The sequence below is a fragment of the Corvus moneduloides genome, chromosome 23 (assembly GCF_009650955.1).
Source record: "Corvus moneduloides isolate bCorMon1 chromosome 23, bCorMon1.pri, whole genome shotgun sequence".
NCBI lineage: Eukaryota > Metazoa > Chordata > Aves > Passeriformes > Corvidae > Corvus > Corvus moneduloides.
In genome coordinates, this window is record NC_045498.1 from 6492562 (window position 1) to 6516412 (window position 23851).

The 23851-nt window shown below is 54.6% G+C and overlaps 2 protein-coding genes across 3 annotated transcripts; both read left to right on the forward strand.

Moving 5' to 3' along the window:
* Positions 1-973: 973 nt before the first annotated feature.
* Positions 974-15912, forward strand: SELENON (selenoprotein N). The gene is made up of 12 exons (XM_032132723.1): positions 974-1094; positions 4383-4500; positions 5557-5687; positions 6117-6329; positions 7099-7223; positions 7866-8003; positions 8775-8856; positions 9787-9975; positions 10951-11056; positions 11827-11939; positions 12585-12686; positions 13622-15912. Exons 1-12 carry the CDS (start codon positions 981-983, stop codon positions 13790-13792), a joined length of 1602 nt encoding a protein of 533 aa, XP_031988614.1. The 5' UTR covers positions 974-980; the 3' UTR covers positions 13793-15912.
* An 844-nt stretch (positions 15913-16756) lies between these two features.
* On the forward strand, positions 16757-23406 carry MTFR1L (mitochondrial fission regulator 1 like). 2 transcript variants are annotated; one of them, XM_032132233.1, is made up of 8 exons: positions 16757-16866; positions 16947-17014; positions 18043-18147; positions 18810-18919; positions 19427-19638; positions 19841-20153; positions 22443-22568; positions 22854-23406. In XM_032132233.1, the coding sequence occupies exons 2-7, from the start codon at positions 17000-17002 to the stop codon at positions 22546-22548; spliced, it is 861 nt and encodes a 286-aa protein (XP_031988124.1). In that variant the 5' UTR covers positions 16757-16866; positions 16947-16999; the 3' UTR covers positions 22549-22568; positions 22854-23406. The 2 variants fall into 2 exon arrangements, with proteins under 2 accessions (XP_031988124.1, XP_031988123.1); XM_032132232.1 differs by having other exon boundaries at positions 22443-23406.
* Positions 23407-23851: the final 445 nt, after the last annotated feature.

The window sequence follows — 23851 nt, forward strand, 5'->3', positions numbered from 1 at the left end:
ATTGGAAGCACAGAGGAGCAGGAGGCTGAGATATGGGGAGGGATTAAAATGAATAAATATGTGTGTCTTGGCCCAGCCACCGCTAAGGGACAGCGTGACAGCAATGCCACAGCGTGGAGGGACCTGAAGGGCACTGAAAACACGGGGAGGTCGAAAAGTTTGGGGTGGAAATGACCCAAAATGACCCAAAATGTGGCACGGTGGTAAAAATGACCCAAAATGTGGGGATGATGCTGGAGACAGGAGGCTGAGGCTGAGCATTGTCACCCAGTCATTCCCATCCCCTAATTCTCATCTCTGGAGCTCAAACCTCAGCGGAATCACTGCAAGGGAACCCACTAATACCTGTTTTGTTACAAAAATACCCATTTTGGTGAGCTATAACCAAGCAGAAGAAGTGCAGGATATGGCTGGTTTAGAGAAGTGCAAAGCAAGTTCAGGGTTTTGTTCTTTTTGGGAAAAGCTGAATTAAGAACCAACGACCACTGGCAATCTGGGGACACGCACAGACCCCACTCTGCCATTGATAATAAAGGCAAAGCCCACAGAGAGCAACGAGACCACTGAGGACGAGGGGAGGGAGCCCTCACAGCAGAGACATTTCAGGCTAAAAAGTGCTTCTTCCTGACGAGTGCTGGTCATTTAACATTAAAACGTGGTGTTTTCCTGACGAGCGACGGTCATTTAACACTAAAAAGAGGTTCTCCCTGACCGAATGATAGCTACTGAACACTAATAAGGGTCTTCCCCTGACCGAGTGATGGTCATTTAACACTAAAATACATTTTTCCCTCACCGGGTGCCGGTGCTTTAACACTAAAAAGAGGCTTCCTCTGACGGAGCGCCGCTGATTTAACACTAAAAAGGTTTTTTTTTTTTCCGCGGCCGGGTCCCGCGGGGCGGCCGCGGCCCCTCCTCGCCCGCCTGACGCCTCCCCCGGCCGGGCGGCCATGGCGGCTCCGCGGCGCGGGCCTGGCGCGATGGCGGGGCCGGGGCCCGGGGCGGCCCCTCCGCGCCTGGCGCTGGCCCTGGCGCTGCTCGCGGCGCTGGTTGCCGTCAAGTACTACCGGGACGCGGAGACGGCGCGGTGGCAGGTACCGGGCACCGGGCAGCGGGCAGGGGCGGGGACGGGCCCGCGGGGACGGGCGGAGGGAGGGGGAATGGCGGGCGCGACCCGCCCGGGCGGCGTGAGGGGAGGCGGCGGCGGCCGCGCTGAGGGAGCGGCGCGGGTGGCGCCGGGGCTGAGGGGGCCGGAGCCGGACTGAGGGGGCCACCAGGAATCGGTGGGGTATGAGGTGGCCATAGGCAGGCTGAGGTGACCACCGGGCATCCCAGGTGGCCGCTGGGGTTGAGGTGACCACTGAGCTGTGGTACCACGCTCCAGCGGACGTGGGCTCGAGGTGACCACTGCGACGCTGAGGCTCTGCGACGCTGCGAGCTTGAGGCAGCCACGGGGATTGTGGTGGCCACCAGTGACCAGCAGTGACCAGCTGCCCCCTTTGGTCCAGCCCCTGGCCCTGGTCTTGGCTCTCCATCTCACGCTTCCTCTGCTGCAGCCTCCGAAGGTCGCTGAGAAGCAGCAAAAGAAGGGAGGGTGTGAGCTGGAGAACAGGAGCGGTTTTTTCTGGGGTTTGTGTTTGGGGTTTTTATTTTAAGTGAGGCTGATTGACTGTTTTTTATTGTAATCCGTGTAATTCCAGGGGCTGTAGGAGCTTTGGAGATCTCCTTTGTTGGAGATTGCACTCCCCTGGCTCTGCACTTCAGCCTTGAACATCTGAGGAGATTCTGGGAAAAGAGCAGATTTCTCCTTCTTGATACTCCTCTAGTACAAAGAGAAGTGTTTTTAAAGGTCATTTTTAAAGGATGCCTCTTTTCTTTGTCTCTTCTTGCATCACAAAAAGGGACAAATGGTTTAAACAATTTAATTAGAAGAATTTTTCCAACAAGGACAGGAGGGTGAGGACATTCTCACAGCCTGACAGGTCTGCTGGAGGTTTGTTTTTTCTGGAGGACTGGCAGACAGTTGTCACTGGGTGCTGCTGGAGAGGAGAACAAAATGTGAACAGCCCAAGGTTTTTATTTTTTTTTTCTTTCTCTTGTTTCAAACATATGTCTTGTCTCTTCCTATGGAAATGTTTATTTAGCTGAACAACCCACAAGCAGGTGGGAGAGGAGAACTCTTTGTGGAAACCAGAACTCTGTTCCTCTACGGAACAGCTCAGTCCTATCCCTCTGGCCCGAACAGGGAAGCTGTCTTCCTTATAATCCCAGATTAGAAAGAGAAAGGAAAAAACCCACAAGCTCTGGGAGCTTTCTTTAATGTGAATGTTATCAGAAAGCAAAAGGCCAAGCCCTGACACCTCTCTCCGCTTTCAAACACGGCTTTTGTTGACCCTGGTGACCACACGCAGCAGGACTGGAGTGTTCTCCGTGGGATCCTTTGTTCCTCTGTGGGTGGGGTCTTACCTCCAGTTGGGTGGGGTCTCCTGGGTCCCACTGATGGGTGCTCACTGCCCAGCCCATGGGTCAGTGCAGCTGAGGGACGTGGCCGTGGCTCTGTCTGGACATTGCCTTTGGGGTGCTCGTGTCCAGCACCTGTGATCCCACCTCACGTCCTGCTGTCTCAGCCAGAGGTGTTCCCGTGTCCCTGTGGGGCACAGCTGGTTCTCCTCCTGCCTCCAGCCCCTATCACTGAGGGGAAAAATGACTTTTCCCCACCTTCCAGCAATGCAGATTCCAACCTGCTGTGAAAACTTTGCCTGCCATTCCTCATCCCTCGAGGTCTGTGCCTGTGAAGTGCAAAATGAGGAGAGGCTCTAAAAGATCCATCGGGGGGGGGCAGTTCTGTGCTGAGGAGAGCACGAGGCAGTGGAGCATCCCTTCAGAGCCCAGCACGCATCCAGGACAGCCTGCTCTGCCCGGGGGAGGCTCCTGCTCCCCTCCCAGAGCCGTGAGCTGGCTCCCAGACCAGGAGTGATCGCAGTTAATGAACCATGTGCCCAGCACAGGTGAGATCTGGAGCTGGGAGAGGTCCTGGAGCCTGGCACGAGGCTTGTGTGACCCTGGGAGATGTGTCAGCACCTGAGCCAGCTGCTCAGCAGAACTGTTACCTGTTTCCAGAGCCAAGGATGCTCATCCCCGTTCATTCAGGGCACAAAAGCAGGTTTACTGTGGACAGTCCACAGTGGATTGTCCCTGTGCTCAAATAACCATCTCCCTTTATTTTTTCATGTCCTTGGCCATGTCCTCATCCAGATCTCCGTTTTGAGTTCCGGGGTCTTTATTTCAGTCCTGGAACTGCCCTGGAAGGCTCTTAAGTGCTTTTGTAGCTGCAGTTGATGGGAGCAAAGCCTTCCAGGCTGCACTAGTGCTGCTTCAGGCTGGCAGGCAACAGATGGAAAATAAACTGGTTCAGGAGCTCTGGGGATGGTGGTGGTGCTGCAGGCGATGGAGAGCAGGCACGGATAAACAGCAGAATGCAGAGTGTTTGTGCTCCCAGCTCCGGGCTGTTCCGGGGGTGGCAGGGCAAGCTGATGGATCCTGGGGGATGTGCCAAGGGCTGGCTGGCAGTGAGGGGCTCCTGTCACCTGTTCTTTGTCTCCCCCTCCTCTCACACCAACGTGGAGCTCTTGTTCTGCCTCCAAGTTGTCCCTTCAGACTGCAGAGTGGAAATGTCTGGAAGCATCCAGAGCCCTTCTGGGCTGCTCCAAGGGAGAAATCATCTTGGTGAGCCCCGTGTGGGCTTTGCAGAGGAAAAAACTGAGGCATAGAGAGCTGGGATCCTGTGGAAATTTCTGGAGAAGACTGTGGGTTTTGTGACTCCCTGTTGGATGGCTGAGGGAGCAGGAAGCCAAAATATTCCATGCAGTCCCGAGGCTGGAGATTTGGAGGGGCACTGACCGGAGCAGGGCAGTTGTGGGCAGTAATGCTGGCATGGATCCCACCAGGAATGGAAGTTACTGATTCCAAGGGCTCAGCTCACTCCCTCTGTGCTTTTGGAATGTGGTACTCACATATTTGACTGCCTTTGTTTCACTGCACATCAGTTTATCCCAGCAATCACCACCTACCTCCATGTGCTCCTGATATCCACAGTTTTGGGACTAACTAGCTGGAAAAAGTGGGGAATTTTTCTGACAAAAGACACTGGATGTGAGCACATGGTTCAGTTGGAATTACTCAGGCAGATGTAGGTTCAATATCCTCGTGCCAGCAGTTCCTGGACACCAATCCCTATTGCAAATAGCACCAAATCCTGCCAAGGGGCGTTAATCTTTTCCCTGGATGTGCTGGGAAGAATGGGGATTAACTCCAGAGGGGCCAGAGTGGATTTCTGCAGGATGTCCCAAGGAAATCTCACTTGCCTCTTCTTCCCAAACCAGGAGCTGGCTCTGAAGTCCCTGGGGAATGAGGGCCTGTTCCTCTTCTCCTCCCTGGACACAAACAAGGATCTGTACCTGAGCCCCGAGGAGTTCAAACCCATCGCTGAGAAGCTCACAGGTAGGTTCCTGTCTGCCTCCCAGAGACCTCCCTGCACAGAGCCAGACATAATGAACTCCACAGCTTTAATTCACTGAATATTTTACTCACTTTATTATTTTCTGGGTGCTGTTTTGGGTGTTATTTACATGAAGAGAGGCTGTGGAGCTTTGCACGTTGTTGAAAAGGCTTAAGCACCAGACATCACTTTGACAAAGTGCAGTTTTTATAAGGTGGAGGATCCCTTGCTGGACTAGCAAAGTACATAAGTTACTTTGTCTGGAGCTTAAAGGGGATTTGGGGTGGGTGAATGCAACAAATACAGCTCAGCCCAGGCCAGGCCAAAGGCATCAGTGAGTCACTGATGAGTGAGTGTTCCATTCAGCTGGGGCAGCCTCTCCTGGACAGCAGTTGTGGGAGATCATCTCTGGAGACTGTATCAGCACAGAGCAAATGGCTCTGCTGGTGCCAGGCATGGAGAAGTGTGGGGATGACAATGGACAGTGGGGACACAGACAGTGTTTGCTTGTGCTCTCCTGGACTGGCTCCAGCACGTGCTGGGATGGCTCTGAGGGGCTGTGAGTCTGCCTGGCTCAGCCTGGGCTTTGGAGTTAGGGAAACATGGAATTCTGGAATGGTTTGGGTTGGGAGCAACCTTAAAGCCCATCCAGTTCCACCCCTGCCATGGGCAGGGACACCTCCCACTGTCCCAGGCTGCTCCCAGCCCCGTCCAGCCTGGCCTTGGACACTGCCAGGGATCCAGGGGCACCCACAGCTGCTCTGGGCACCCTGTGCCAGGGCCTCCTCACCCTCTCAGGGAACAGTTTCTTCCCAATATCCAACCTAAACCCACCCGCTCTCACTTTAAAGCCGTTGAGTTGGTCACTAAAAGGAGGACTCCTCTTTAATTCACACAGCCAAAGCTGGTCTGGGGATGGGTCTGAGTTCTGCTGTGTGGGGACAGCTGGGAAGCTCCCAGTGCTCCTGGATTTGCCTGGTAAATGTGTAACCACTTCACAATTGCTTAAAAGGGGAGAGAGGGGAAACAGCTGCTTGAATTCCTGTCCTTTTGTCTAGGGGTTGCTCCTGTCTCAGAGTCTGAAGAGGAGGAGACGCCGGACCCAGATGGGGAGACTTTGTCCGTTGTGGCCAAATTCCAGCCCTTGGTCATGGAAACAATGACGAAGAGCAAAGATGGCTTCTTGGGAGTAGGTGTCCTGCAGGCCACAAATTCTGGGATAAACACATCTGGAGGGCTGGGAACAGCACCAGGAATATGTTGGGAGGGGGACGTGGTCGTGCTGAATCCCGTGGGATTTGCTGTGGCAGGGAACTCGCTGCCTCCCTCAGCATTTCAGGGTTTCAGCGCACTCAGCAGCACCGTGCCCCAGTTAGAACAGCAGGAATTGGAGCTGCTCTCCTGCAGCTGAGTGCAGAAGCAGTGGTGTTACGTGGCACATTCCCCTCTCCTCTGTTACTCACATTCTTGAAGGCTGACAGAACTGTTTGGTGGGTAGGAAGAATGTGGGATGTGATACGCATTTTTCCCCCCATTTTCTAAAGCCTCCCTACATCCATGACATCACTGCACGTTGGGAGAGTCCAGTCTGGGCTCTGACAGTGTTATTTGTTCACAGATTTCTCACGTGGCTCTGTCTGGGCTGAGGAACTGGACGGCCCCAGCAGCCCCCATGAGTGTCCTGCTTGCCAGGCAGTTTAAAGCATTTCTCCCTCCAAAGAACAAACTGGATCTTGGGGATCCCTGGTGGATAATTCCCAGCGAATTGAACATCTTCACTGGGTATCTCTCCAACAACAGGTTTTACCCTCCACCTCCCAAGGGCAAAGAGGTGAGATATGAAACTCACTTTCTGTACACCTGAGGTGTCGTTGCTGTAAATGTTCTGCCTCATAGCCCAGATGAATCAGGAATCCCCAGAGGGATGAGGCTACTGCAGTTTGTTTCCCTGGACTTTCTAACGAAGCAGAAAATCAGGAGCACCTAAATTAGAGGTAAAACTGAGAGCAGGCAAAAGCTCTGGGTGTCTGTCACAGCCAGATGAGGCTGACTTGGGTAACTTCATCTTTGTTAATTGTGTGGGATTTGAGGATAGCCTTTCCCAGAGAGGGTTATTCCGAAAGCACCTGTGCAATCATTGCTGCTGGAACAGTGGCCAGGTGAGCATTTAGGTGACAAGTGGGACTCTGTGTGTGCTCAGCAGGTGAAGCCTGGCTGTGCATCCCCTCCCCTGGGTGCTGGGCAGGTGCTGGTGATCACTGAGCTGCTGCCCCTTCCCAGCCTGCTGGGATCTGTGATTGCACTCCCACTCCTTCAAAGGCTGAGGCATGGGCAGAGGCAGCCTTGCAGATCAGTTTGCTGTTCTGCCTGGGGTGATGGAGACCTGCAGACCATGGGAATAGCACGGAAACCAGGGAAGATGGATTGATTTGTGTCAGCAGTGCCCTGCTTTGTCTCCTTGGTGCGTGATTAGGTCGGTCTCTGAGCTGGGTTTTAAATCACAGCCATTACCTCACCTTGCTTCTCAGGTGGATTTGGGGTTGCTTTGGAGCTGTGTGGAGGAACAGTTCTCATTCTTGCTCTCACAATTCCTTCTCCAGGTCATCATCCACAAGCTGCTGAGCATGTTCCACCCGCGGCCCTTCGTGAAGACGCGCTTTGCCCCGCAGGGAGCCGTGGCCTGCATCCAGGCCAGCAGCAGCTTCTACTACACCATAGCATTCCGGTGAGCCCGGGGGGCTGGGGACACTCCTGAGCCTGTCCTGTGTCCCAGGGGAGCGGAGGAGGCTGCTGGGAGCCCCTGGCAGAGAGGACACGGGTCATGGCACGTGCAGGGGTGTTCCCAAGTGACACCAGAGGTGTTCTGGCTGGGAGGGAGGGGAGGGTGGTTCAGTGTCACTGTGCCCACATGCAGGACATCACCCTTGGAGCTACCCCTGCTTGAAAGGGGAGAGTCAGACTAGCAAGAGTTTTGTTAGATTTTGGTTAATCAGGGCGTGGAGTGTCTTTCTAAGGGGGAGAGTCCACAGAATTGTTTCACTGGGAGTGTTACACACAGCTTTTATGTGTCTGATTGAGCTGGAAGGGAGGCTGAAGGGGTCCTGTTCTGTCCCTGTATTTCAAGGAATGATCATGTATTTCATCCTTCCTGGATGCCCAGTTTCAGAAGGCATCAATACAGGAGATGCTCCTGACCCAGGACATCTGTTCCAGTCTTTCACCCTCTTCATTGTGTGACATGAAAAGCTTTTTAAGCTCCACCTCTCTTGCCCAGTTTAGGTTCATAATTTCGGGTGCCTGGAGACAGCTTTTCCCTGCTGTCACCTGCGGTGCAGGATCCCAGCTGATGGCTGCTCTCTCCTTTCAGGATCCACGCTGAATTCCAGCTGAACGAGCCACCAAACTTCCCGTTCTGGTTTTCCCCGGGGCAGTTCACAGGTTACGTTGTCCTGTCCAAGGACTCTTCCCACGTCCGGGACTTCAGGCTCTTTGTTCCTAACAACAGGTACAGCTGTTCCCCTCTCGTTTCTTGGAAAATCTCAGTGATTTGAGCTCTGCAGTTGCCTGTAAATGCATCTCTGCATTGCTGAGGATCCCTGACCCATCCAGGGTCTGAGTGACTCCGCAGTAACTGTCCCTTGGTGCTGGGAGGATGGGGAGGGGCAGGGAGGGTGTGGCAGGACTGGCAGTCCCAGTGCCTGGCTGTGAGCACTGGAGCTCAGCAAGGCCTGAGGCTGCTGCTCCAACAGATTTTTTTGCTTGGAGTCTCACAGGTTAAGGTTTTGTGTGCAGAGCTTTGCACCAGCTCATTCCTGCTCTCTGGCAAGGAGCTGGAAGTGTTTCAGGAGGAAGAAGCTTCAAATCTCTTTGCCCATGACGGGAGTGGAAATTCTATTACAACGTTACCGTGGCGACTCAACCCTGGTGGCTCTGTCAGCACATTTCTTACAGCCAGCAGACACTTTGGGCTGTGCCAGCAGCCTTTTGCGTCCAAAAAAACGCTTTTAAAAGTTCAGCAGGATCAGAATGTGGGAGCGAAGTGCTGGGAAGGGAGCAAAGACATCTCTCTGCTGTCATTTGACAGAGCTCAGAGTTGCTGAGTGGGTGCCTGGGCCCTGGTCCAGCAGGGATCTGGTGTTCCTGGGCTGGGGCAGGGAACACGGAGATCTCCAGAGGCTCTGGGTTCAATGCTGACCCTACAAGAGGATGTTCCTGTTTGTTTGGGGTTTCCCATGCACAGCTTTAGCCCTGCATGACTCTTGGGTTCCCCGTGCAGGTCCCTGAATGTGGACATGGAGTGGCTGTACGGGGCGAGCGAGAGCAGCAACATGGAAGTGGACATTGGATACCTGCCTCAGGTCTGTGGCCTCTCCCAGTGCTCCACACGTGTCCAGCTTCTCCTCAGGGGTTTGTGCTGGCAGGGCCCTGAGCTGTGGAACCTCTGGGACCCCCATTTCTTGGAGCTTTCTCTTGATCATTTCAGTACAACAATAGAATTTCCACTTACCTGTGCCTGTCCTCTGCAGCCGTGTGGCTCCCTATTCCCAGTTCTTGTGATATTTTCCTTTTTCCCTCAGTGTGGGTTGAATCCTAAGCTCCTGGAGAGTTTTTCCTTTTTTGAAACATTGCCTGACAGGCAGGAGGGAAGGTGAGGAGCTGAACCCAGGCCCTGAGCCCAGAGCAGGGTATGAACAACAGTGGGTCTGGATTTAGAAACTGCACAAGGTTATTCCTCTGTTTTGTGGTAATCCAGGCTTTTGGGACAGGAAACATAAGCCCAAATTCTGAATGCCTGAATTCAACAGTCCCATTTTCTCCTAAACTAGATTTGTGTTTATTTTTAATTGCCCAAAGTCGGGAAGGCAGATTTAATAGAATTATTTCAGCTGTACCAGAACATGAACCACAGGGAAGCTCCTGGGCAGCTTTTCCTGCTGCTCCCTCTTGTGGCTTCCCAGGGCTGAGCTGGTGACAGGAGCAAGAGCTTCCAATTAGCCCCGCAGATGCTAATGATTTTAAGGATCTGGTGTCCCACAATCAGTAATCTCCAGTGAGAAGGAGGGAACATGGAGTCTCTGCATTTCCAATCCAGAGAGTGCAGCCAAACTGAGGGAAGTGAAGTTCCTTTCCTGGTATTTCACTGGTAAAGCGCAGCTCCAGGAGATGGGAGATCAAGCCAGATCTTCATTAGGAGCTGCACAGTGTTGTTTTGGATCTGTATCCTGTCCTGGAGCACAGAAGAACCAGGAGAGGGCTGTGTGCAGGGTCCAACCCAGCCTGTTCTGCAGATGGAGCTGGAATCCACAGGGCCTTCGGTCCCTGCCGTGATCCACGACGAGGACGGGAACGTCATCGACAGCAGGGACCCCTCGGGGGAGCCCATCCAGTTCGTGTTCGAGGAGATCACCTGGCAGCAGGAGATGCCCTGGGAGGAGGCAGCCCACAGGCTGGAAGTGGCCATGTATCCATTTAAGAAGGTGAGGAAGGGGCTCTCGCTCCCTTGGCACACTGATCTGGGGCAGATTGTCCTCCCTGAGCCATCCAGTCACCTCGAGGGCCAGCAGAGTCCAGAGGCCACAGCCTGAGCAGCGTTCAGGGCACTGGGAGGGTCGGAGCACTGGGAGGGTGTCCCAGGGCATTTGGGGTCACGCAGCAGCACAGGCAGGAGCAAAGCCTCCATGTCAGGTGTCCCCAGGATAGGATTGTGAGTGTAGGCTCATCCTTCCTGCCTCTTATCAGTGGCTGCTGCTGGGATTGTGGAGCAGGCAGGTAATCGTGCTGCTTACAAATGGTTTTTCCTCTGGCATTACTTCTGCAGCACCCAGGTGCCTCTGGATCGAGCTTTCCTTATCAGCAGAGAACACACGATCTGCCTGTGCCTCTGCAGCCCGCAGCCAGACACAAATTTATAGCTCTGGGTGACCCACACTATTTAACATGCCAGCAGCCTGTGGAGCAGATGGCTACTGCCTGTCACTGCTTCCTTGGCTGAAGGGACACGTTTCGGTGGCTGCCTCCTTGTGCCTGAGCTTACAAATGTCCCTTCAGACTGCCAAGATGTTAATGTCGGTTCCTTTCATCTGAGCGATTGGAACAGTGTCCGTGCAGAGTCCCTCACAGCCAGTTCTCAGGCTGTTTCAGGAGGTTTTGTAATAGATACCTCAAGGCCAGATTTCCCCAGCAGCTGAGGTGGGGTTGCGGACAGCCTGGCCACTGTGGTGCAGATGTCCTCTGTAAGATCAGGGCTCTGCAGGTGCCAGAGGGACCACAGTCTCCCCAGGAGCTGACGTTGTTCCTGGGGACATCACCGCAGTTGTCACTCGTTTAAATCTGTAGGTCCTGCTGCAGATTGAACTCTGTGTGTGTCACCCCTGCGTTTGGTTCCTTCAGAGCTGCTCCTGTTTGAGCTGGGCTGTTCTGTGCCTGTTCTCATGCTGTCCTTCTGCCCCCAGATCTCCTACCTGCCCTTCACAGAAGCTTTTGAGAGAGCAAAAGCAGAGAAGAAGCTGGTGCACTCCATCCTGCTGTGGGGTGCCCTGGACGACCAGTCCTGCTGAGGTGAGGACATTCCCAGCATGGCTGGAGGGACGATGTGGGAAGAGCTGGGGGTCGGGGAGCTGCCCAGGAGCCAGCAGTAAATGTTGTGTCACTTGTTTTAGCACTGGAGGTGCTGAATAGACAAAGGCTGGGAGTGGGGAATTGCTGATGTGAGCTCAGCTGCCCAGTGGCAGCACCAGGACCTGTCTGAGACAGCCTGTGAGTCAGGTGCCTTTGTCGAGGTGGAGACATGGATCTGGCCTTTCCTTCCCTCTTTCCTGCTGGGGGAGAGGCAGCATTGGCAGAGAAAAGGGGCACTGCTCACTCTGCCTTGTCCCTGGCACCTGCACAGGAGAGGCCAGAGCCAGACCTGGCCTTGGGGCTGTCCTGATGTGCAGCTTTGCCCCCTCAGTGCCTGAGAGCTGCCGTGCCACGTTGGGCAGGAGGGATGGGTGGGAGGGGAAGGGTCTCTTTAGTCCTGTCTGCCCTGAAAAACCCTCAGCACTGGGCTGTGCTTGGCACGAACAGCGAGTGGCACTCAGGGTGGCTGCCATGGCTCACTTCTCCTGGGCCTGCTGTGCCTGGCTTGGGCTCTGCTCTGCTGAGTCCTCTCTGCCAGCAGCACCTGTAGGGAACAAATGCCATGGGAAACTGCCAACAAAGGAGCAAAAAGACAGTGGGGAGGGCTGGGGGGAGCCAGAGTCAGCTGCCACTCAGCTTGGTGGCATCGAGTGTGGTGACAGTGACCTCAGGAAACACAGCAAAGCCTCCTGTGCCTCTTCCTGTGCCAGGTTCGGGGCGAACTCTCCGGGAGACCGTCCTGGAAAGTTCGCCCATCCTCGCCCTGCTGAACGAGAGCTTCATTAGCAGCTGGTCCCTGGTGAAGGAGCTGGAGGAGCTGCAGGTGAGGCTCACACCTCTGCTGGGGGTGCCACATGGTGCCAGGGGCAGGGGGAGCTCCCGCCTGTGCCAGGGGGATTTTGTTCCAAGCCCCCCCTGTCCTCGGCCACTGCAGGGGCCAAGCAGACACCAGATGGAGGCAAGCTGAGAAGTGGCACAGTGAGCCCCTTGGCTCTGTCCTGGTGCCAGGTTTAAAGCTAAACCAGATGCTTCTCCACGAGACAGCCCTGCCCAAGGCCTCTGGTGCCATCAACCAACTGACTTCCCTGCAACCCAGGGGACAACCGAATTACCAAATAACTGTCTGAACCCTGAGTCTCCTGACTGAGCCTTTCCCCACTTCTGAGCCTGTGCTCTCAGCTGGGATCAGTCACAGAGCTGGGGTCTCTGGGAAAGGGTGGGATCAGACTGTTGGTGTGCCTGTGATGGAGTGATTTTATTGTCTGGGAAGAAAATCTGCAGCTGAAATGTGAGAGGGAGCCTGAAAGGGAATGGGAGAGCAGCCTGTGAGAATGGTACCAGCTACCACCACGCTGCAAAGCATCTCTCTGGTCCCTGCCTCCCTCTCTGCTGTGTGCTGTGTGCTCCCCCTGTGCCATTCTGCCACTTTTGAGGTGTGCAAATGTGTGGTTTTGGTGTCTCCCTGCAGAGCAACAGAGAGAATGAGTTCTACAGCAAACTGGCCGAGCTGCACCTGGAGAAATACAACTTCCCTGTGGAGATGATCATCTGCCTCCCCAACGGCACGGTGGTAGGCTGGGCTCTTCCCCATGGAGTGTGTTCTCTGCAGGGTCTCCACTGCCCCAGCCAGGCCCTGCCCCTTGAGCCTTTGTCCCTCTACCCAGAAATCTGAAACAAGTGAGATTTTATCCAGAGGCAGAACAGCAGCAGCTCTGGGCGGGGGCAGAACAGACTTGAAGTGTGATTCCTCGCTGTCCCTGAGCTTTGGGAAGCCACTGTAGCTTTGTTTCCTGCACCCATGGCCCTTTGTGCTCATCCTTTGAAGAAAATCCCCTGAGCAGCACCTTCCAGCACATTTCTCTCTCTCGTGACACCCCAGATTGGTCACAGCAGATCAGCTGTTCGTGAGCCCGCACACTTTGGCTCTGCTGTGCTTCCCAGCAGCCCCCCCAGCCCTTCCCCCCTGGATTTGAGGAACAGTTCCTGACACTTGGCAGCATGGTGCTGTCTGTGTCAGCTCCTGGGCCGAGCTAATCCTGGCCAGACACCTTCAGGGTCCCCTCGCTGTCTCCATGAAGCTGTGGGCTGTGACAGCCTCAGCTCTGTGGTCAGCAGCCACAATGGGTCAGTGTCCCCCTTTCCCAGCTCTGTGGGGCAGCAGGAAGTGTGGGAAGCTCAGGTGCTGGTTTTGCAGCACCCCAGGCTCCATCTTCGCAGCTCTTGCTCACAGACATGATCTGAGCCTCCATGATTTCTCCCAAATCACCTTCATCATCTTCTTAACCTAAGCAAAGGGTCAGCACTCTTGGGAGAAGATCACACGTTTTTCTCTGACTGTAAAATTCAGATCCAAATCCTGGTTCCTGAATTAGCATTTGCAAAGAATTAGATATTCTGTAAGAGCTGTTACAGCCTTGTCACCTTTGTCCTGGCTGGAGGCCAGGGCAGCACGTGGGGAATTGTTCTGACCCTTAAAAGTCTCCTCTCATCTTTTTTCCTTGCCAGATTCACCATATCAATGCCAACTATTTCCTGGACATTACTTCTATGAAGCCTGAAGATGTTGAAAGCAGCATCTTTAGTTTCTCAACCAATTTTGAAGACCCTTCAACTGCAACTTACCTGCAGTTCCTGAAGGAAGGGCTGCAGAGAGCAAAACCATACCTGCAGTCCTAGAAACAGGCACCTGAATGCCCCACTGAGATGGCCAAGGACTTCAGAGATCTGTTTTGAGTACAGCAGCTCCTCCTCCTCGTCATGCCAGACGTTGGTGTTGAACTGCAGGCAGTCCCAGGACGGGGCTGTGCTCTGGGTCTTGGTTTGAGGCTGAGTTCCAGGTGGTACCAGTTTACACAACCTGCCCTTTTCTGTTCAGGCACATTTTTACAGGAGGGAAAATACTTGAATACGTCCCCAGTGCACCTGCCTGGGTGTGCCACCCACCCTCATTTCTCTGCAGCTCCTGCTGAGACTGGTGAAACTGGTGTAACCGCAGAATTCCTGATCTCCAGGACTGTTGCTGACTGTGGGGAGCAGCACTGCCATTCCGACCGAACACTCGTGGTGAGAACAGAACCCAGCAGCCGTGGGCAGCCCCCTGCTCCCACCTCCGGCCAGCCTGGAGTCCAGTGGCAGCTCTGGACATTGACAGTGACGATCTGTGTGACGGGACTGCCGTGGGAATGTGCAGCCAGGAGCTGGGGATGAGCTCTGGAGCAGCCCCCAGCGCCCTGTGTGACCTGGTGGCCTCACTCAGGCGGGGTCTGTGCCTCTGAGGGAGATGCTGAGGGTGGCACGGGGACATCAGGAGAGGACATGAGGGCATTAAGGTTTGGTGCAGCTCAGAGGGGTCAGGTGAGAAGCAGTTTGAGAGCCCCCAGGAGCTCCCCCAGTGACCCCTAAAGGGCTAAAGGGCACAGCAGTGAGCAGTGTCCCACCCATCCATCCCAGGGCTCCCGCCCCAGCAGCCCTGGGAGCTTCTCCCAGGGTCCCCTTGGAGCTGGTGCTCTGTCCATGTTTGCTTTGAGCTTCCAGGTCGTGCTGGGTGAGGAACTGTGAAGTTCCTTCTGGGAACTGCCCTGAGAGCATCACCTGGGTGAGAACTGGGCAGTTCTAAAAGCCAGAAGTACAAAAGATACTGTCAGGAATTTTTTTCAAAGAGATTGTTCAGACACAAAGCCATTATCCCTTATCTGAAGCCACCCTGAGCAGTTGCTCTTACTCTGTGCCAACTCCTGGATACAGAGTGAGCATCATTTTGTAATTTGGAGAAGGAAAGGTTAAGTGAAACAGGTTTTAAGGCATATTCCTACAGACATGTGAGGAGGCAAAGCATCTTCAGTAGCTGCCTGCAGCCAGCCCTGGCTGGTGATGCTTTTTCTGCTCTCTGAAGCACAATTTTGTTGGACCAAATCAAATTAAGGGAAAAGCCTTTTTTTTTTTTTTTTTTTTTTTTTTTCTGACGAGGTATTTTCATTCCTGAGCTCCAGGTCCTGGGAGGAGCTTGGGGGTGGCAATTACCCTGTCCCCACCCTGCCCCAGCCTTCCTGTCCATACCTGAGCCTGGGCTTAGCTGGACCTCTGGGCTGAACCAGTGTCACTTCACTAATTGCTCTAGTGAGGTTAATTAATTAGCCGGGGATGTTTCTCAGTGTTGGCTTTGTAACTATGCATTAGCTCTGCACTTCCTCACAGTCCAGTGTGACAGGCTGGGGTCTGGCCGTGCCAGAGCCTCCAGGCAGCGTTGGAGACAGAGCTCCTGTCCTCCCTCCGGGGATTTTGATCCCTTCAGGGCTGCAGCTCGGAGGAAGCCTTTGGGATCCCACAAAAGTACCTGTTTATTCCCTCATGAACTCCCTGCAGCCTCCTCCGAGCACTCCTGGGAGAGCCCGGGAGAAGGGGATGAGGCTGGACAGTGGCAGAGGGAGCCCAAAAGCCACCCCCAAGCTGGAGCAGCCTGGGGGATCCCGAGGGGCCCCAGGGGCCCCGCCTGTGTCCCTTTTCCCCCGTTAAGCTGCCAAACTTTTCTGTCACTGCCCCTCCGCTGCCGTGGGCGGGCTGCGGACAGCAGCCGCTGCCTGAGGCCTCAGGAACTCGTGCCAAGCGTTCGTCTCCTCTCTGTAACCCGTTTACTCTGCGCATTCGGGTCCTGCTGTCCTCCCCTCCCGCGCCTTGTGACGCCCTGGCCCGAAACCCGCGGCGGGCCCGGGCCGATGTCGGCCGGGAGGGGGGGACGGGGCAGGCCCGGTGAAACCATGCGGTAAAACCATGGGGTAAAACCATCCGTGCATCCTCCAGCTCGGCTCCGCTCTCCTTCCTCCGCCGGGGGCTGCGGGTGGGCGTGGGGCGAGCCGGGGGCGCGCTGCTCCGCACCGGGGTGTCCCTAGGTGTGCCCCCTGCACCGGGGTGTCCCCTCCCGCACCGGGGTGTCCCCAGATGTCCTTCCCTGCGCCGGGATGTCCCCAGGTGTGCCCCCTGCACCGGGGTGTCCCCAGGTGTGCCCCCTGCACCGGGGTGTCCCCAGATGTCCCTCCCTGCGCCGGGATGTCCCCAGGTGTGCCCCCTGCACCGGGGTGTCCCCAGGTGTGCCCCCTGCACCGGGGTGTCCCCAGATGTCCCTCCCTGCGCCGGGGTGTCCCCAGGTGTGCCCCCTGCACCGGGGTGTCCTCCCTGCACCGGGATGTCCCCAGATGTCCCCTCCCTGCACCGGGATGTCCCCAGATGTGCCCTCTTCACCGGGGTGTCCCCTCCTGCACCGGGGTGTCCCCAGATGTCCCTCCCTGCACCGAGGTGTCCCCAGATGTGTCCCCCTGCACCGGGCTGTCCCCAGATGTGCCCCCTTCACCGAGGTGTCCTCCCTGCACCGGGCTGTCCGCAGATGTGCCCCCTTCACCGAGGTGTCCTCCCTGCACCGGGCTGTCCCCAGATGTGCCTCCTTCACCGAGGTGTCCTCCCTGCACCGGGCTGTCCCCAGATGTGCCCCCTTCACCGAGGTGTCCTCCCTGCACCGGGCTGTCCCCAGCTGCCCCCCCTCGCTGTCCCCCTGCACCGGGGTGTCCCCAGCTGTCCCCCCCCGCTGTCCCTCCCTTCACCGGGGCGTCCCCGCCGCTGCCGCTCCGCCCCGGGCCCGGCGCCTGCGCTGCGCTCCCGGAAGGGCGCGGGGCGGGTTCTGGTTCTGGTTCCGGGCGATGGCGGCGGAGGGGCCGCGCACGGCGCTGGGAGCGGGGCCGAGCTGCGCCGCCGCCCCGCAGGTACCGGGGGGACCGGGGGGCCGGGGGAGCCGGGGGAGCCGGGCCGGGGCGCTGCTGCAGCTGCTCGGTGTGTGTTGCAGTGAGAGACGCGGCGGAGCGGGTGCGATGAGCAGCCGGCGCTGAGCCAGCGGAGATGGACGCGGAGGCCGTAAGTGACACCCGGACACTGCCTCTGTCACCTGCCCCGACCGCTGCCCCGACCGCTGCCCTGGCACGTTCCCCCGGCACCTTCCCCCGACACCTCTCCGCAGCCAGAGAGCTGTCATCTCGCTGCCCCCCAGCTCAGGGGTTCGGTTTAAAATACTCAGCAGGAATTTCAGGTCTGTCAGCACGGAGCAGTGCTCAGGCACAGAGTGCAGAACGAGCTCCAGCAGTAAGTCAGTTCTTGGGTGTGTTGTGGGCTGAGCTTTGTCATTGCGGTGTCCTCTTGTCACAGGAGCCTGTGAGTGTCAAATGGGCAGAGCATTTCACCTTTTGGGCCCAGTTCAGAAGTGTCCAGAGAGCTCTAAAGCAGTTGCTATTTCTGAAAACAGCCTCCGAGGCTGTTCCCCATGGCCCAGGGCTGGGACAGGCATTGGATGAACTTGTCCCTTGCTGTCACCCAAGAAACGTTCAGCCTTGTCCCAGAATGGGCCAGGTTGTAAGGGACCACTGGAGGTCTCCTGGTCCAGCCCCTGCTCAAGCAGGACGTCCTAGAGCAGGTTCCTCAGCACCATGTCCAGTGAATGCCTGCAGGGAAGGAGACTCACAGCTGCTCTGGGATATTTAACAGCGCTGCTTGTATTAGAGATGGTGTGAAGGCAGGAGTGTCCCTTGAATGACACTTTATTTTGATGCCATTTTCCTCCTGGGCCCTTGATGTGTTGCTGTTTTCCTCCTTTTGCCAAGTTTTCCTTTGTGAAAATGCCTGCTGGCAGTGAGTGCTTTTACTGAGTGCTTTTAGTTTTCAGTCCTGAAGACACTACGCCCACGTTCAAAATGCCCCTGTACCTGTGTGACTGTCACCTGTGTCCAGCTGAACACAGTTCTGTGAAATGGGGACCTCAGATATCACCAGGTTCTCAATTAAAAGTGAAGAGATAAATAGTCAGAGATCAGACTCCTGACAGTTTATGAGAATGGATTCAAGAAGGGCACCGACTTGAGAAATTAATTGTGTGCTGTGGGTTCTTGTAGACCATCCCCATCTGGCAGAACAAGCCCCATGGCTCAGCTCGCAGCGTGGTCAGGATGATCGGCTCCAACCTCCCTCTGAAACCCTGTCCCAGGGCCACCTTCGAGGTGAGTGACCCCTGGGCTTGGGGGTGGCTAGAGGAGCTGGGGCAGGACAAGGCATTGCATCAGATGCTGGTTTGCCCCCAGATATCTGCAGAGTTGTAGCCACTAAACCTGCACCAGTACAGTTCTTTTTTTTTTTTTTTCAAATAAATTTCTTTTTTTTTAATTCTCTTTTTGTAAAGTGATCACTAACAACTTGAAGGAAATCCCTCCTCAGGCAGTGTCTGAGCTGGAAGAGATGGAATGGTGGAGCTGCTGAGCCAGGGCTTTGTTGTGTGACCTCCAAGGAGCCTCGTGCCCTGTGGGCCTGTTCCCTGAACACTCACAGGGATTACGGAGTCCCTGACTCACCCTTGGAGTGGCAGAGTGTTCCACGTGGCCTTGGCAGCGCCTGGCCTGGATCAGGTGTCCCCTCCTGCCTCAGACACACAGCAGGAAGGAGCAGGAGCTGACACAGGGAAGCACAGCAGTGCCCAGAACCGAGGGCTTTATTTCCCAGCCCAGAAAACTTAAAACAATTGTGCAAACTGAAGGAAACCTGCTGGAGCTGCTGCTGTGCATCTGCCAGACACAGCTGCCACCGAGGACAGGGGTTCTGACAGCACACCTGGGGCAGCTCCAGGAGAGCTAACACCATGTCCTGAGCAGCGTTTCCTTCTTGCCAGGTTCTGCCAAGTGTCTCAGATCTGTACTTGAATGATGTGCCCCCCGTGCCCACCTTGGCTGACATCGTGTGGATCGCAGCGGATGATGAGGAGACCTACGCCAGGGTCAGGTTGGTTTTTATCTGCTGGTTTCTGTCACAGAGCTCAGGCCAGACACTGCTCAGATGACCACAACTTCCAGTCCTCTCAGGGTCTGATGTGGTGCCTCTTGAAAGAAGTTTTTCCCAAGAGAAGGAGGAAAAAAGTGATAAAGTACCCTGGGGGGAATTCCTGTAGCAAGTGCCAGGAGCCTGTGCCGTGCCATGTGTCACTGGCTGCTCTGTGCAGAGCAGCTCCCTGCTTCGGGGTGTTTCCTGGTCAGGAAGTGGAAGGGTTGAGTTCTCCCAGGACTGAAATGCCCTGTCCAGCCTGGCCTTGGACACTTCAGGGATGAGGCAGCCACAGCTTCCTCTGTTCCTTGTGCTGCAGAGAGCTCGTGCAGCAGCACAGCACATTTGCACCTCTGGTGGTGCACAGAGGCTTCATTTGTTTTGTTGGAGGCTCTGCTGCCCTCAGGGGAGGCCGAGCTTTGTCATGGAGAGGTTTGGGCCTTGTGGCTGACAGGTTTTTGTCCCCAGAAGTGACACTCGCCCGCTGAAGCACAAGTGGAAGCCGAGTCCCTTCACGGTGATCCAGAGAAACGCCTCAGTGCCCAACCTGAGGAAGCAGGAGGAGAAGCTGCTGGCCCTGAAGAAGCCTGGCTTGCCAGCCCTGAGCCGAACCACAGAGCTCCAGGATGAGCTGAGTCACCTCCGGAGCCAGATCGCAAAGATCGTGGCTGGAGAGTCAGGTAGGGTCATGATGAGCTTTATTTCTGCTGGGGGCTGGTGTTTCCTCCAGGCTCACTCAGGGCTGTTTCCCAGCAGAGCCATGGGGGGATGTTGGCTCTGGGGGCAGCTCAGGGGCTGTGTTTAGTTCTGTTGTGTTGGGGAGAAACCGTCCCACGTGGTTTGCTGTGAGTTCACCAGTCCACCTCTTGTTTTCTCTTCCAGCCTCTGCCCAGATGACACCAGATCTGTTATCTCCAGGAAGCTCAAATGCCTCTTCTCCTGTACATTGTTTTGGACCCTCTTTCCAGTCCACCACGTCCTTTGTGATCAGCGACATCACGGAGGAGGAGGCCGAGCTGGAGAGCCCCGAGCTGCCCTCGGTGTCCGTGCTCTGCTCCGCCGCCTCCGAGAGCTGCCGGCCGGAGCCGAAGGACCCCGACGACGACGACTCCGTGTCCCTTTCCAAGGCCAGCAGCTTTGCTGACATGATGGGAATTCTCAAAGACATTCATAGGATGAAGCAGAGCAAGGACTTGTAAGTGCTTCCTGAACTCTCTTTTTATTTTGTGTCAAATCCCTGCAGAGCCTGGACGTGGCACCGGCTGCTGGTGCTGCTCTGTGTCCTTCATTGCTGGGGGAAAGGCCTGTTCAGAGCAGAACGTGGTCACTCATTCCTGGCTGTTTTCCTTTCTGGGATAGGAAATAGTGGAGAATTTTCATGGGGGAAATACCTCTTTGGAGCAGAACTTGGTAACACATTCCTGGTTTGGTTGTTTTTTTTTTTTCCCTGGATAGGAAATAGTGGAGGGGAATTTAAACTGCTTAGCCCAATGTTTGGCTCTTCCAGCTTGTTGACCTGACAGAAGGCTGTGTTTGCCCAGATGCAGACCAGACCTGTGTGTGTTGGCAGCTTTCAGAGTGAAGGAAGTGCTGGTCTTAGCCCACCTCACATTCCCAGGCAGTTGGGAAGCTCAGCAGCTTTTCCAGCATGGAATATACAGGGATTTAACACGTGGAGCTTCTCAGCTTCTGTGGTTCTTCATCTGGCTCAGCTCTGGGCGTGGGCAGGGTGAGTTTGCACTTGTCTCGTGAGGAATTGACAAGTTCTGATCATGAGAACTCCTGAAACTGCTCCATGGACAAGATCCTGCCCAGCTGAGAAAGTTCCTTCTCCGGTGCTGGCTGTGCCACCTGCCTTTCACACGCTCAGATCTCAGTGCTGAAGCTCAGTCTCCACATTTTCCATTCTGTTGTGTGAGATTCCTGGCCAAAAATACCCCACTGGGTGGTGGCTGTTCACAATTGCTGTGCGTAATTCGGTTTGAAAGGAATCAGATTCTCAGCACTGAAAAAATTAAAGTCAGATGAGAGGAGCACGTTCAGCCTCCACACCCAGAGCATCAGGGGGTGTTACACCTCCATCTCCCACAAAATTCACCCCTTTGCTCTGGTTTCCCTGAGGGGAGCTGCCAGATCCCTCTCCTGGGATGCAGGGTGGGCAGAAGGACCCCGGGACCCATCCCCTCGATCCTTGGCTGATTATCCAGGGCTGGGCCGTGCTCCTGCAGGGAATGCTGCAGCACCAAGGCTGGAGCTGAACCATTTCCCCCTCATCAGCTTCTCTGCCTCAGCCTCTCCTGCACAACAGCAGTGGTGTTTTGGGGTTATTACAGCTTAATTAAAGCTGGCTGAAGAAGTTGCAAGTAGCTGTAAAATTAAGTTAATTACTGATGTTCATTATTTGTTGAGCTTTAATTCCTACTTCTGGTGCAGATGTGGAGCAGCCCCTGTGCTCCCCCAGCTATACTGGGCAGCACTGGGAAGCCTGAAGAGGGTCAGGTGCTCTTTAAGTGGAGGAAAAAAGGTGCTCAAAGATGCAAAAGATGCTTGAAGAGATAATTACATCCACGCTTCTCTGCTGCTGCTGTGTAGGACTCGCATCTTAAACTCAGCTTTGGTGTTTAAACTCAGCTTTTGTGTTTAAACTCAGCCTTGGAAGCTCCAGGAACGAGTGAGGAACTTGCAGAAATGTGCCTGTTTCAGCAAATGTGAACTGAAGCCTGTTCCAGTGTCTGGTGGAAATAGGCCAGGGGGATTTTTTTTTTGTGTGTCTTTTAGGAATGTTTAAAACTCCCATCGTGTTTTCTGAGCAAGGGAAGACTTCAGCTACAAAAAAAAATAAAGCTCTGAAATTATTATTACAGGTTGCAAACAAAACCATGGTACCTGAGGGAAAAGAAGTGAGGCCTCCTGTAAAATAATCTTCTGAAAGGAGCTGCTTGTGTCAACTTGGTGGAGGAGGCAGATTGCTCTGAGAACAGGAAAACTCGTGTAGTGGAAGGAAATCCACACCAGCCCTGCTTTAAAATGCCTGGAATCACCAATATTGAAATAGGAAAGCAGAAATCCATGGTGCAACAAAATTGAGGAAGAAATAGACACTTCTAGACCTTCCCCCCAAACACTGGGTCCTTTATATGGAGGGGATGTAGGTTGTAAATAATTAATGAAGTTTTGGGTTTATTATTTATTATTAGCACAGTGGAATAAGAATTAGGCAGAGCTTTGAGGGTGAGATTTCCAGGATGCCCCTGGAGCCACAAAATGAGCTCCAGGTGAGTTCCAGGTTTTTCAAGCCAACAGGAAAGGGCTGAATTTTCCCTCTTTTTGTTGTTTTGTGGTGTCTTTCTTGCACCTCCTCCACTCGTGACAGCATCTGATGATAAAAGCTGCAGGAAAACACTTCGAGGCTCCAGGCAGAGCTGTCAGTCAGGAATTCTGGCTCTTGTCTGGACTGAGTGCCAGTGCTTTTGTCCCCCTGCAGGAACCGCCCTTCCATGAAGGAGGAGGACCCGGCCGTGCTCATCGCAGAGGTCCTGAGAAGGAAATTTGCCCTGAAGAATGAAGACCTGGCCCTGAAGGAGAAGTGATGCTGCTGGCACTCAGCTCTGTAAGCAAAAGTGTTTATGCTCCCAAAATCTCCTCCACAGTAGCTGCCTTCTCCTAAGGATTGAGCCTTTCGCCTCTTTTATTAATCAGACATGGTTTGTGCACCGGACACTTAATTAGGAAAGACCCTTCGGGTTTGATGTGTTTTCCATGTGTTGTTCTATTTAAGAAAAACCTTTTTAAGAAGATGGAAGCTCTTTTCCACCTGTGTTTTGCTGTTGGTGATTGATGAGGATCTCCTGGAGTGCTGCTGGATGAAGTTCTTTCTACCTACACTTTTCCTTAGGTTCCAACTGAGCATTAACCTGTGAGGATAGAACCAGTTCCCATTTCCAGTATGGACAGGACAAACCTCCAGCCCTTTGTCCTGAGTACGGTACAGAGCTGCTGAGAATGAGCTCGTGAATGCTTCCAGCTCTCCAGGGCTTTGAGGACTGTTGGATCATGGTGGGAAAAGGCGTTTTTCCCGAAAATCCCGGGAAAAACTTGGGTCTGAGGGATTTTATGTGCCCTGGGTGTTTCTTATCTCACAGATCAGCCCACAGTTGCATGACAGAATGGCCTTAATTTCTTGGCAGTAATTTAATGTTCCATTACCAGTCCTTGTACCCCAAACCTGTGTTTTATTTAGCCTCCAAAGGTCTATTTATTGACGCACCAATGCAAAGGGCCGAGCACCCCAACCAGACCAGGGAAGGAGGAGCTTGGCCTTGGCTGTGGCTGCAGTTCCTCCTCACTCGGAGAGGTTCCCCTCAGCTCCACGTTCCCTGCAGTTCCCTCATGGCTGTATTTAAAGTTTGATTTTTTTCCTTTATATAAAATGGAGCCTTAATAAGACACCGCTGGTCTGTGGGGTTCTTGATGTGCCCGGGGTCGGGGTGGGACTTTTTCGGGGCAGGCTGGGCTGGGGTGGAATCCCAGCTGCTGCAGCTGAACAGATTCAGGTGCCAGGGGCTTTCTTAATCCACCTTGATTTCCTTGAAAAATTAAATCATCATCCCCACCTTAAAAACAAGAGAGGAGCCTTCTGTGGCAGAGAGAAGGAAGACGTAAGAATTAATCATTTTTATAGGGAGCTCCTCCCCTCCTGGATGCACCCCCAGAGCCCCTGGATGAGGTGATTGTTCCCCCTGTCCCCACAAGGCTCCTCTGCACGAGGATTGGGTGGATTTTGGGGCCTGCCTGTGGAGATGGAGCTGGCAGCAGAGTCCCTGCCCTGGGAACGTGGTCCCTGCGCAGCCTGGGCAGGACAGGACAGAGCCCCAGGCTGTGATCCTGACTGAA

Excerpts from the sequence above, each read along its gene's own strand:
- MTFR1L (XM_032132232.1), top strand. Across the intron at positions 18,148-18,809 it reads GTCCCAGGGCCACCTTCGAG|GTTCTGCCAAGTGTCTCAGA; the intron begins GTGAGTGACCCC and ends CCTTCTTGCCAG. Across the intron at positions 18,920-19,426 it reads GAGACCTACGCCAGGGTCAG|AAGTGACACTCGCCCGCTGA; the intron begins GTTGGTTTTTAT and ends TTTTGTCCCCAG.